The 12,471-nt window shown below is 43.5% G+C and overlaps 1 protein-coding gene across 1 annotated transcript; it reads left to right on the top strand.

Moving 5' to 3' along the window:
• Positions 1-4,086: 4,086 nt before the first annotated feature.
• Positions 4,087-10,434, top strand: rcn1 (reticulocalbin 1, EF-hand calcium binding domain). The gene is made up of 6 exons (XM_084437228.1): positions 4,087-4,530; positions 5,629-5,822; positions 6,210-6,388; positions 8,668-8,728; positions 9,457-9,656; positions 9,828-10,434. The coding sequence occupies exons 1-6, from the start codon at positions 4,310-4,312 to the stop codon at positions 9,933-9,935; spliced, it is 963 nt and encodes a 320-aa protein (XP_084293354.1). The 5' UTR covers positions 4,087-4,309; the 3' UTR covers positions 9,936-10,434.
• Positions 10,435-12,471: the final 2,037 nt, after the last annotated feature.

Here is a 12,471-nt window from a genome sequence, read left to right as displayed (position 1 = left end):
AACTGCATTTGTAGCTCTGTGTCGTTATAACTAAGATATCTGACGGAAAAAAATATTTTTTTCATTGACAAATTAAGTCAATACTTACATTTAAAAACTTGCTCTGCCCCGTCTGATAGTCACCGGCGTCGGCCATGACAGCTGTCCTGAAAATTTCGTTGAACAGTGATGTAGCATCTGGAATAGCATGCTCTGAACTATGCTACGTTTTTCGCCGTTTTTTTCGCCAATATAGCAGGCGAGAATAGCAGGCGAGAGGTAGCAGGCACTGTTTTGAGGTAGCATGCTACTTCTCGCCTGCTATATAGCAGGTAGCAGGCATTTCGGACACGGCCAGTGGTTCCAGAACCTGCAGTTTTATGTTGCTACCACAAGAGTATTTACCGTTTTCGGCCACAGGAGGGCAGCAACAGGCTTCGGTAGACTGTGTTCCTTGTTCAGTGGGCAGCAACAGGCTTAGATAGACTGTTCCTTGTTCAGTTTCAGCAATTCAATGAATATTTGAGTTAGGCTATTTAGTTTATTTGTGTAAGTATTTCTGTTAGTTATACATTATATTTCTTTATTATTCAGAGACCACACACTCACTGTCTGTTTATGTAAGTGAAGAGAATTGAAAGGTCAAATAATATGTATAAAGGGTTTATAGAGGGGTCCACAGCCCCCGACCCTATATGACGCAAGGGTGCGGAGTCTTGCCACCATGCCACTGTCCACGCCATGGACCCCACAAATCAGCCCCTGAGAGGGCTAGAGAAACATGGTATTCACCGGTGGGGGCAGGTGGGTAGCCCAGAGAGGGGTCCACAGCCCCCACCCAATATGACACGAGGGGGCGGAATCTTGCCACCACGTCACTGTCCACGCCACTGACCCCACAAATCAGCCCCTGAGAGGACTAGAGAAACACTTAGTATTGTTTTGCTAAATGCTTGTAAAGATTATAAATCAAATCAAACTATATTTGTAGAGCGCAGTTCATACACAGAGGCAACACAATGCGTTTACAGAGAGCAATGGGGGAGTGGGCATAGGTCCTATCCATAACATTAATGGTAGCGGTCAGAGGCTAAAGCAGTTACACTGATGATTCCTGTAACGGTAGCTATTTTGCTGAAATTGGTTCAACTTCTGTTTCTGTACAAAAATCATTACCTGCTGTATGCACTTCCCTTTAGGTGGTGAAGTAAGTAGACGGTAATCTCTGAGAATGATCCGCATGGGAGTTCAATGCTCTGACCACTACTCTACTTGTGGAATTTAGGTAAGGGATAAAAAGGTTGGAAGAGTAACTATTTCATTACTAGTTACTGCCAAAAGTAGTGGAGTTATTGAGTGATGCAGCTGGACATTATGGAGTGAGTTTATAGGCTACAATTCAACTGGGTTACATAAGTCCTTGATAGTAGGCTATCTGTGTGTATGATTTTTATTTATTTTTAAGACAGGGACAAGGTACTGTAGACATTTACCCTATAGAATAGGGAGAGATGCACTGTACAAGGTTATAGCTAGACAGCTAATTTCCACCCGCAGTCCCTGGGCAAATAAATATACAGTCTTAAAATAGTGGGGCAAATAGTACACAGTAGGAAAGTTACATACATGCTGTAGAAGGAATACAAAAAAAAGTTATGTAGCACAGATTTCACTCATTCCTATACCCACATCCCAACCTCCCCAGACCCTTTCTCAAACCCTAGGTACAGCCCCCATACATATGTGCCACACACACACACACACACACACACACACACACACACACACACACACACACACACACTTGACTGCAGGTGCGACTACAGGTGCGTGCAGCTTTGCTGAGCGAGTATCCACTGTTTTGCGAGGCGAGAGAAGCTATGAAAGCTTGTTGTTGTTGTGAGTTCTTTTGGAAGGCTGTTCCACTGTTTTATGGCCGTAAAGATGAAGGATGATTGACCGAAAGCAGTCTTACGTTGTGGGATTCTGCACGCCCTCTGCATTGTTGACCTAGTGGCTCGAGTCATTAACTCAGAGCTGAGTGTTACAAACTTTCTCAGGGGGGGAGGAGCGGCATTATGGATGATTTTAAACATAAGTGCAATTATGTTTAATTAGTGTATCAGTGCAATTATAGCCAAAACCTATTTGGAAAGAGGCACACATGCCTATGAAAATGAAACAGAGACAAAATGTGTTTGTTCTAGGTTTGACATGGAAAATCTGGAGAGACAATAAATGTGCAGTATATTAAATACTGACTAATGGAAAAATGACAATGCAAACAGTGTATAGAGTATATAGTGAATAAGATGTGAAAAATTACAACTTGGAGAATTCAGCAATGGCAAGTTATGTCCCCCTGTCTCATCATTCTTTCTTGTATTTCAGGATACCTATAATATAGGTATATTATGGTAAATGGTAAATAGACTGCACTTTCATCCAAAGCTCCTTATAATAACCTTTCATTCACCCATTCACACACACCAATTGGCGGCAGCTGCCAAGCAAGGTGCTAGCCTGCTCATTGGGAGCCATTTGGGGTTCATTCTCTTGCCCAAGGACACTTTGACATGTGGACAGGAGGAGCCGGGATTCAAACCATCGACCCCACAATCATTGGTCAACCCACTCTACCTCCTGAGCCACAGCCACTAGCTGGATGTCCGTCCCTTCCTCCTTCCCAACCCAGATCAAGTGCTGGCTCTGGGGCACAGGGAAGGGACAGGCTACCACAAAACTGTGGACTCTGGACACTAATGTCCTCTGTCTTCCAGCATAGGGTTTTCTTAATCACATTAACCAAATGTCTTCTGCAGTGTGTGTAATCTCATGGTAGACTGAGCAGTGATCACCCACTATAGCTAGACCCCTCCTCCTCCTCCTCCCCCTCCACTGTCAAATATTCATGTTGAAAGCCGCTGTTCCCCCACCCCCTTGCTTTCTCCAACACACTAATGTTCAGAAGTGTTCATCCATGCTAGGACTGTCTTACTAATAGTATCTTCCTAATCACAGTTTTCTGTTTCAAAGATATATATAATATAAATATACAATATAAATATACTGTATTGTCTTTTTCTTGATGGTAGGCTTAGTGGTATGGCTACAAATAGAATATTGGATATGGTTGATCATCAGATTATTTAGCCTATAATATATAAACAATCCTTAAATAAATGTAACTCTAATTTAATTTCTTATAGACATTATCTAACAACAATGGCGTATCACTAGGAAAATGTATTTCTTCATCACTCTGCAACACACTGATTCAAACTGACCGGGCAAGACTAATTTGTATATATTAACTATTCATTAATTGAATAAAAATGCTAGTTAGCCCCAGGGTCCTAATAAAATCAAAAACAGGGTTGTACTGTTTATGCAAAGCAGCAAAGTGCTATATGTGCTGGCTTAATATGCAAATCAATTAGTCTTCTGCCCACGCCTCAAGATTAAAGTTGACAGTGTCAGCCAGTTGTTCCAGAGTAGGCTACATGGACTCTCATTTATCATAAAGCATATTTAAATAATGTGATTCAAGGATGAAAAGTCATCATACCTTGTGTTGAAAATGACAATCACACAATTGCATCTGATAAACACACATACACACATATAGTACACACACACACACACACACACACATATAGTACACACACACACACACACACACACACACACACAAACACACGTCTACTCCCTGTTGATCAGAGGTCCTAGGCATATTGATCTAGAATTTGGGGTTGCCTAATCTACTCCCTGTTGATCAGAAGGCCGAGGCGTATTGAACTAGAATAGCCATGTGAGACATGGAGAGCGCTCAACTATTTTTGGCACCCAGACCAGCAGGCTGAGCAGTGATTTTGCGTGTCATCTTGCTACGTGGCGTCCATAGTCATCTCATGTTACAGACAGGCCCATGGACCTATAGCAAAGACACTAACAATAAGGGAGGCCGAGCTTGGGATGAAACGGAATATACGAGTGGCCGTGCGTGAGGTAGGAACAAAACGAATTCGGTTGAGCGCAGTTGTGTCCGTAGCAACCAGTCGGATATGTTTGAAACGAAAATAGGACCGAAGGCGGGCTGTAGTTGTTCTGAAGTGACCTGGCTGCAATGTACCTAAATGCAGACTTTGCCGCAAGACTTGAGTGTGCGTTCCGGGCAACAGTAGGCTATCGCGCTCCACGAAGTAAGAAAGTAGCCAGCTGTTGTTGATTCATTGGGCTACATTTGTTGCTGTATCATTGCCACACATAGCCCGACACAGTTGTAGGCTACACTCTGAAACAGCAGACCTGGCCACTTCCCATTTTACCGATGGATGTGTGCGGCTACGTGTGTGCCCTGCTACTCTGCACAAGTGCAGTGCTCAGTAAACCAACACTGCGGAAAGAACGGGTCCACCAAGTACCTGAGCTGGTCAGGCCAGCCCCCGAAGACAACCAGAGCTACCAGTTTGACCACGAGGCCTTCCTCGGCAAGGAGGAGGCTACGACGTTTGACCAGCTCACCCCGGAGGAGAGCAAAGACAGGCTGGGGTAAGATTCCTTTGCACCCCTCGCCTGCATGGTCGCTCAAGTGTAAAATTAGCAGAACTGCATCAGTCTGTGGCGGCGAATCACGTCGATGTCCTCTTTAGCCTACATGGTGTGGCAGGCTAGTCGGCTACCTCTGTGTTGTCTGTCTTGGCCTTTGTTTCATTGCAGCCTACTGTAGCACTTGTCCGAAGTTATGTGAGCTTTGTGGGTTACAACTAGTTCCATGTTCATATTGCTGTATCGCGTGTATTCTAGCATGCAACTTTAACTTATGTCGCCCAAGTGCTTGTGCGACATTTGCATGCCAGCAGATCTCAATGATATGGTTCATTATTATGCGTAACATGTCGAGTGCTAGAGCCTCGCACACATTCCCAGGTCACAATTGCCAAGTGTAGATCTCATTAATCATGGATAGACCTATTGCATTAAAGATCCAAGAGGAAGTTTTGTGATGGTGGGAAACTTGGTTAAAAAATCATTGACAGAATCTTGTTAACAGCAGGCCTAAGATACTTAAATGTGTCTAGCACTCTATGCAACGTGTCACCGTGACTGCCTCGGTGGTTTTCCCCCCGTATAGAAACATGTATTTATCTCCAAAACTTTTCTGCTGAAATTGTGACACCTCTAACTCCGCTGAAATGACATGTTGGCACCATAGAACACACGTTGGCGAAAATGGGCGTAGGCTGTGCTGTTGGCGCTCTTCCCTCAGAATCCCCTTTCCTCAAGTGCTGGGAGGGGGAGGGCCCACGTAACATCACAACGTGGCAACTGAGATATAAATACGTTACCCGTGACTTGGGCCTATAGAAAACGCCCTCCCTGAATAGTGCATTTCCTAATCCCTACCACCTCTCACTAAAAACATTTATTTTTCTCCAAGTGTCTGACAGTATTTGTAAATTTCCAAAACACCTGAAAAGGATCACACCAGACTGAGGGGGGTGTTGGCTCATTAAACTAATTGGCCTTTGCATCTGTTGAGTCCCGTGGGAAATACATGGCTTTACTGAAGAACTACACAATGTAAATTCTGACTAGATTAAAATAGTTTTCATTATCATGAATGTATGTGTGTTCTGTTCCTTGCAGTAAGATTGTCGACCGGATCGACGGCGACGCCGATGGCTACATCACCACCAGCGAGCTCAAGGCGTGGATCAAGAGGGTACAGAAACGCTATGTCTATGAGAATGTGGCTAAGGTGTGGACTGACTATGACCTCAATAAAGACAACAAGGTCTCCTGGGATGAGTACAAGCAGGCTACATACGGCTACTACCTGGGTAAGATTTGAGTCACGTCATGCTATGGCAGTGTTATAACGTCAGATTTGAGTCACGTCATGCTATGGCAGTGTTATAACGTCAGATTTGAATCATGTCATGCTATGGCAGTGTTAAAACGTCATATTTGAGTCACGTCATGTTATGGCAGTGTTATAACGTCAGATTTGAGTCATGTCATGTTATGGCAGTGTTAGAACGTCAGATTTGAGTCACGTCATGTTTTGGCAGTGTTAGAACGTCAGATTTGAGTCACGTCATGTTATGGCAGTTTTAGAACGTCAGATTTGAGTCACGTCATGCTATGTTAGTGTTATAACGTCAATAGGACGAGGTTCAAGTGTAGCCCGTTTCGCTAACATTCTTTCCCCTGTGGTATCATCCCAGCCAATCCCGAGGAGTTTGAAGATGCCACTGACCAGTTCAGCTTCAAGAAGATGCTTCCTCGGGACGAGAGGAGGTTCAATACAGCCGATCTGGATGGAGACATGGCGGCAAACAGAGAGGAGTTCACCTCCTTTCTCCATCCAGAGGAGTTTGACCACATGAAGGACATAGTTGTTCTGGTAAGCCAATGAGGAAATGCTAACTGCAGTCTAGTGTCGGTCTGGGTGCTCGGCTGTTGAAGCTTGTTACTAGAGAACAATTACTACCGTCAAGTGATGTGTGTTTTATCTATCCTCTCCATCTAGTACCAGGGACAGCGCTCTATGCTATTAGCCTAAAAGTAGGCTGTCTCCAACATGCCAAACCAGCAAAATACAACGACAAGAAAAATAAACCAGCTTAATTCTGCCTTACCTTTCCTCAGTAGAGTTGTAGCTTCCTTGTTGCTTGTTTGTTGAACTTCGTAAGTAAACGATCCTTCCAGTCTTTTTCACGAAATCGTTTTGTAAGATCCCTTTCAAACAAATTTTTTTTACCGCGTTTTAATCACATCCGGTCTACAGGGTACTGAGAGGTTCAAATCTAATAAAAACATATCTTGACAGATCAGATAACAAGCTTCAAATATTTAATGGGGTAAAACTACAAAGAAAGTAATTCATTACTGCCATCTCGATGATGCCTATCTCTCGGCCAATATTTTTGTTGTTTTTGCTATTTTTCTATAACGTTAGTGTAACGTTATATTAAACTTACAGTAAACTAAGGGAGCTGAAATTAAAACTGAGGGGGCTAAGCCTGACCAAGCCCCCTTGTATGGCCGGGCCTGAACACATACTGTATAAGGGGCTGACATGCCTGGGCTTTCCAGGGATCATGGCAGCAGTTATTGTAGCCAGATGACGGTATCGTCATGCCAGGCGTGCGCAAGAACGCGTACGTGGCTAATTGCAATCATGGGCGCAAATTGCACACAGTTGGCAAATTTGTGGGCGTGTTTGCCCGGGCATATCATTAAAGCTAAATATTTTGTGGATATCTTGCTAAACGGGAGCAGATGGCCGTTGCAATTGCTCTGCAAAATATGGAGCCTTTAGCGGGAGCAATCAATTCTTTGTGGATTTGGGCCTAAATGTGGCCTAAATGGGCCCTAAATTTGCCCTAAAAGTGCCCTAAATGGGCACTTGAGGCTGTATTGCAAATTCCTGCTAGTTTGATGGCATGTCTTGACCCTTAGAAAGATTCTCCAAGTTTTGGAACCACTAAGGTTTTCCATTAAATATGCTGGGGTGATTACCCACTAGGATATGCACTGCATATGCGTCAGACATCACTTTCATGTTATATTTTTTTGTATTTTTTTGGAACACGTCTTGTGGGACGATCCACCCATTCCACTTAAGGCTCGAAGTTTAAATATAAATTTGGCTCCGCAGAACACAGTCAAGTGGCAAACATGAGAAGTAATGCACTAAGCCTTGATGTTCATAAAAGTTGTAATAGCCATTTTACAGAGTTAATTATTAATAGTTAACTTTTGAAATGTTACCAAACATATCTGAATGATTCCTGCTTGTGCAGCGCTGCCGTCATTGATTGCAGTGATTAAACCATATGTGGAGCACAGTCACAGGAAAGCAGAAAAATAAACAGAAAAACTTGATAACTTCCCTTATGTGGCTACAGCTTTATATGACGTGCCTAGTACAATGTATAACACACACACACACACACACACACACACACACACCCAGGGGAACCTCTACAGGTGGGAGCTCTGTTCTGACCAGCCATCCTATAGAGTGGTCTATGTTTATGATGTTGTATATTTTTAATGAACACATGCTCTTGTTTATTATTAGTCATCCACTTGACTTGAGAGGTTAAGTGGTCATTAAACTTTCAGCAGGGTTCAGAGAGGACATGGGACCTTTTTCGAGCAGGCAGGCAGACCGAGTCTGTATCTGGAGGTGTGTGTGTGTGCGCGTGCGTGCTTGTGTGTAGTGTGCCTCATGGGAGCTGTCATGCTGCTGATGTGCATGAAATGCCAAACGAGGGGGCCTCAATGACCTGTGCAACGTTGACGAATGAGAACGAAGTCAAGAGGATCTGTATAACTTAATAAAAACCCTTTTATTATTAGTGTAGGGTCAGGGTTTAGTGATTTAACACACATTAATAATCATCAGGAAGCTTTGTTTAGGGAGCCATATGCTCCATCAGTGAAAACTGAAAACGATTCTTTTAAGAATGGCTCCTCTAAAAAAGCGTCTAGGCTAACATCAACTGTGTGTGTAATCGTAGTGTCTCACCGCCAGCCCACTCGTAAGCAGACCCTCGTCACTCCACTCGTTCTTCCCGGGGCTGTGTGTTTTTCTGTTACTGCCATCAGTTAGAATCCCACTGCCTTGGGCCCTCGTCCCCCTTTTATGACATCATTACCTCTGTTTGCGTGCAGGAAACCCTGGAGGACATTGACAAGAATGGAGACGGACACGTGGATGAGGACGAGTATATCGGTGAGCTTTGAATGTGACCTGCTGCTGTAGGAGAACGGCTCTCTTCAGTAGCAGTCACCGCCTGTAGGAATCCACACTTTCTTGTTTTATGGGGTTTTATACTTATGTTATGCTATATTTTATAGACAGTTCATTTTCTTGCATGACACTTAAACCTGCACAATTATATCTTCAGGGTTTCAATGTGAGATGCTAACAACCTCTGTAACCAGTGTGCACTCTTCTGTCTCGCTCACACTAAATGCTCACTTTCCAAGTGGTGTGAAGTAGGCTAGATCTGCCCAAATGACACGTTTTGTTTTTGCTAGGGCACAAAAAAAGCAAATTTCCACATGTGCACAAAGAGGCTGATGTTGGGCCAGACATGTTTTCTGGCAGAAACTCTGATCTTTATTACCCTTATGTTCTGTTCTTCTGGTTTTCAACATTTCGTTTGGGTTCATTATTGGGTTTTGTGCCCAAACCCAGTGGAACCGTTCCCAACAGTGGACGTAACCACATGTTCTCCGGTGCCCTTATGGAATCAAAGTCATGCTTGTTGGTGGCTCTGTAAGAGCTCTGTGTGACTGCTTGTGACGCCAGCCCGCTCGGGAAGGCCCACTATAAGAGGAATTCGGCTGCTGATTCCATGGTTCTAATCCTTCATTCTGATCTATTGAATAAAGAAAATGTCGGCGTGGTATGTCAGTCACCCGTAAAGCGATCTTGCGTTTCTGTTGTGGTTCCAGCGGACATGTTTACCCATGAGGAGGGCGGCCCAGAGCCAGACTGGGTGAGGACAGAGCGCGACCAGTTTTCCGACTTCCGGGACCTGAACAAGGATGGCAAGATGGACGTGGAGGAGATTCGCCACTGGATCCTCCCCCAGGACTACGACCACGCCCAGGCCGAGGCCAGACACCTGGTGTACGAGTCTGACCAGGACAAGGTACTGCCGCCGCTACGGTAGCTGCTAGCGTCTCTCTGCTGATTGAGGAGGTTAATCTCCTCCACTAGGGGTGGTATGTATACTGTTAGGTTAGCCCTAGTAAAGTACAAGATGTTTTTAAGAGGAGGTTGGAGTTGCCTCAGAGAGTCTGTGCATCTCTCTGTCCCCCAGGACCAGTTGCTGACTAAGGAGGAGATCCTGGAGAACTGGAACATGTTTGTGGGCAGTCAGGCCACTAACTATGGAGAAGATCTGACCAAGAACCACGATGAGCTCTGAGTCATCACTGCAGCCTCAGAAGTGTGTGTGTATGCGTGATGGAGCGTCGCCTCTCTAACCACAACACGCTCTTCCGGCCACCACACCTGCCCAAACGCTCAGAACTGCAGAAGAGGACAGGTTATTGGGTCAGACACTCATCGACCCATCACTGCAGTGACCAGAGAGGGGACAGTGAAGAAGCTGTCTTCTCTTACCACTGACAGTCAAGGTCCACCTTAGCTTTTACACTTCATTGGTCCTGTTTCTAACATTTCAGACCAAAGCTGGACCTTTCCTGCATCTAGCCATCGACGGTGCCTTCCAGGTAGTCAGCCTGCTGGCCTAGCTGCCTATTAGCTTTGTATATATAGCCATTATCAAAGACTAAGCTTCGATACCGTGTTTGTGTTGCAGTTTTTTTAAAGGTCCCTTATTATGAAAAACTCACTTTTCAGTGCTCATGCACATTTATTTGGGTCTCTGGTGGGCCTACTAATACACAAACTGAAATAAGACAACCCAGTCAGTTTTTTTGTGGGCTGCCAAATTCAGAAAACGTGAAACAAGCCAACATTTGACAAAAAGGTGTTTTTTTGTGTGTTTTTTTTTAAATTGCAAACTAACCATTCACAAACGTCCTGCTGCATTTGTATTGGTTGAACTTCTGGAGGCATGGATGGAACGGGGGGTAGGCTACAGAAACCGCCCGTCCAGAGCAGTACTGAAATAGAATGCTGAATCTGAGTGTACTTGCAGCAAAAATAGTCAAAGATGTGTTTCGGGGACCCCAGAGACCTGTATTAACTTGTTGAAAAGAAGCATAATAGGGGACCTTTAAGCCATACTGAATTGAACAGATATGAGAATGTAGGGTTGGATCATCAGGAACTTTGTCTTTGATTATGGTGAGAATGTGAAAGCACAACCTAGAATACATTTTCAGATTTTATTTATTTAGTCTTTTAACTTGAGAGCGGGTCATTATAAAAAACGTTACTGATGCTGCCTATTTTTGCAGCTCGTTTCTGATATCACTACACTTTTTTTTCTTTTTTATATATAAAATTTTTGTTTGTTTATTTTTGCTCCAGTACAGACATACTGTAATACAAGTGGTGTCGTTATTTGCTCTTTGATTGTGAGTGTCCTTTAGTTAAATGGTTTAAGAACTGTTACTAACCTATGTCTCAATGACATGATCTTTGCACGTTCTTTCAATATTATGTAATGAAGATTAATTTACATGTTATTCAGTCACTTGAGTGATCATTTTGTTTATAGATACTCTAAAGGCCTGCATGTGTACAATATTTTGTTAAATATTGATTTTATACCAAACAATGAGTCATGTAAGTATGAAACATAATGTTTTTGCCTTTTCACTCTAGTGAAAGTTGGATTTGGGTTAGTGAAATGAATTGAAATGCAGGCGAGTGGAGCAGAAGATGGCGTACCTCAAAACTGCTCTACTAGATGCAAGAGAGGACTTGTAACCTCCTGTAACTTCCTCGCCACTTCCTCTCATGTCAAACAGACTTAATTGCAATATTTGCCAGGATGTACGTATATCAATGTTTTTGAAGAAAAGAAATACAATTTCCCAATTATATCTTGTTCATTATGTTTTGTTGCTTAAATGTTTGCTTCAGATGGGTTTGGAAGTATTCTAAGTTGTTCCAAACCTCATTTGAGTGATTGTCTAGACTGAGCTGCAGTCGTTCTACTCCAAATGCTCTCTGGTCTGTGCGGGGCATGGGAAAGAGTCTGGAGTCCACTTTAGTCTGTTCATGAACAAGAACTGGCAGAGGCATTACAAGGATTAAGTATCGTGGCGTGACGTAGGATACCCAGACACCTGTTAGAACACCTTTCCCACCACCCAGGCACACATTAGTGTATTTTCTCTCTCGCACACTCACTTTCCACTCCTCACTCGCTCTCACTCTCTCGTTCTTCATTTCTCATGCTTTCTTAGTTTTTCCCCCTCCCTCCGCCAGACACCAGGTTGGCACCCACTGCATCTGTTGACCAGAGCACAATGACAGCCCCTTTCATTGTTTTGACTTGGAGCCCTTCAAAACCCTGGAATTGGAACTCCCAACCTCTTGTCAGGCCTGCCGCTAGTTCCCTCGTGTGTGTTTGTGTATGCGTGTGTGTAGCTGACTGTATTTACCCCAAACCTTATTTACCCCAAACCTTATTTTTTATTTCACATTCATTTCATCAGGGAAGTCATTAAGAACAAATTATTATTTACAATGGCTGCTATCAATAATAACTAAATAGACACAAAATACATCAACAATAGAAGCTAAACATAAACACAAATGCAACAATAATAACTAAACATAAGCACAGGAAGACAAACCTGCCAATGGATCACACACCCTTCTTGAGTGTGTTTACAGCTTGTCCGTAACATTTGTTAATCGGTGTACATCCTCTTTGACTAAGCGTAAAACATTAGTACTATGGGATGCTGTTCACGCTGACACTGGTTAATTGAAACACTCTCTAACACACACACACACACACTGTTAAGAGGGATGTAGTT

This window comes from Borostomias antarcticus, assembly GCF_949987555.1.
Source record: "Borostomias antarcticus genome assembly, chromosome: 4".
Lineage (NCBI taxonomy): Eukaryota > Metazoa > Chordata > Actinopteri > Stomiiformes > Stomiidae > Borostomias > Borostomias antarcticus.
The sequence above is the reverse complement of the archived record's forward strand: the minus strand, read 5'-3'. Positions and strand labels throughout refer to the sequence as shown.

Bases quoted from the DNA above. Each gene is read 5' to 3' on its own strand.
- rcn1 (XM_084437228.1), top strand. From the start codon at position 4,310: ATGGATGTGTGCGGCTACGTGTGTGCCCTGCTACTCTGCACAAGTGCA. The intron at 6,389-8,667 runs GTAAGCCAATGA...GTTTGCGTGCAG, and splicing joins TGAAGGACATAGTTGTTCTG to GAAACCCTGGAGGACATTGA. The intron at 9,657-9,827 runs GTACTGCCGCCG...TCTGTCCCCCAG, and splicing joins ACGAGTCTGACCAGGACAAG to GACCAGTTGCTGACTAAGGA.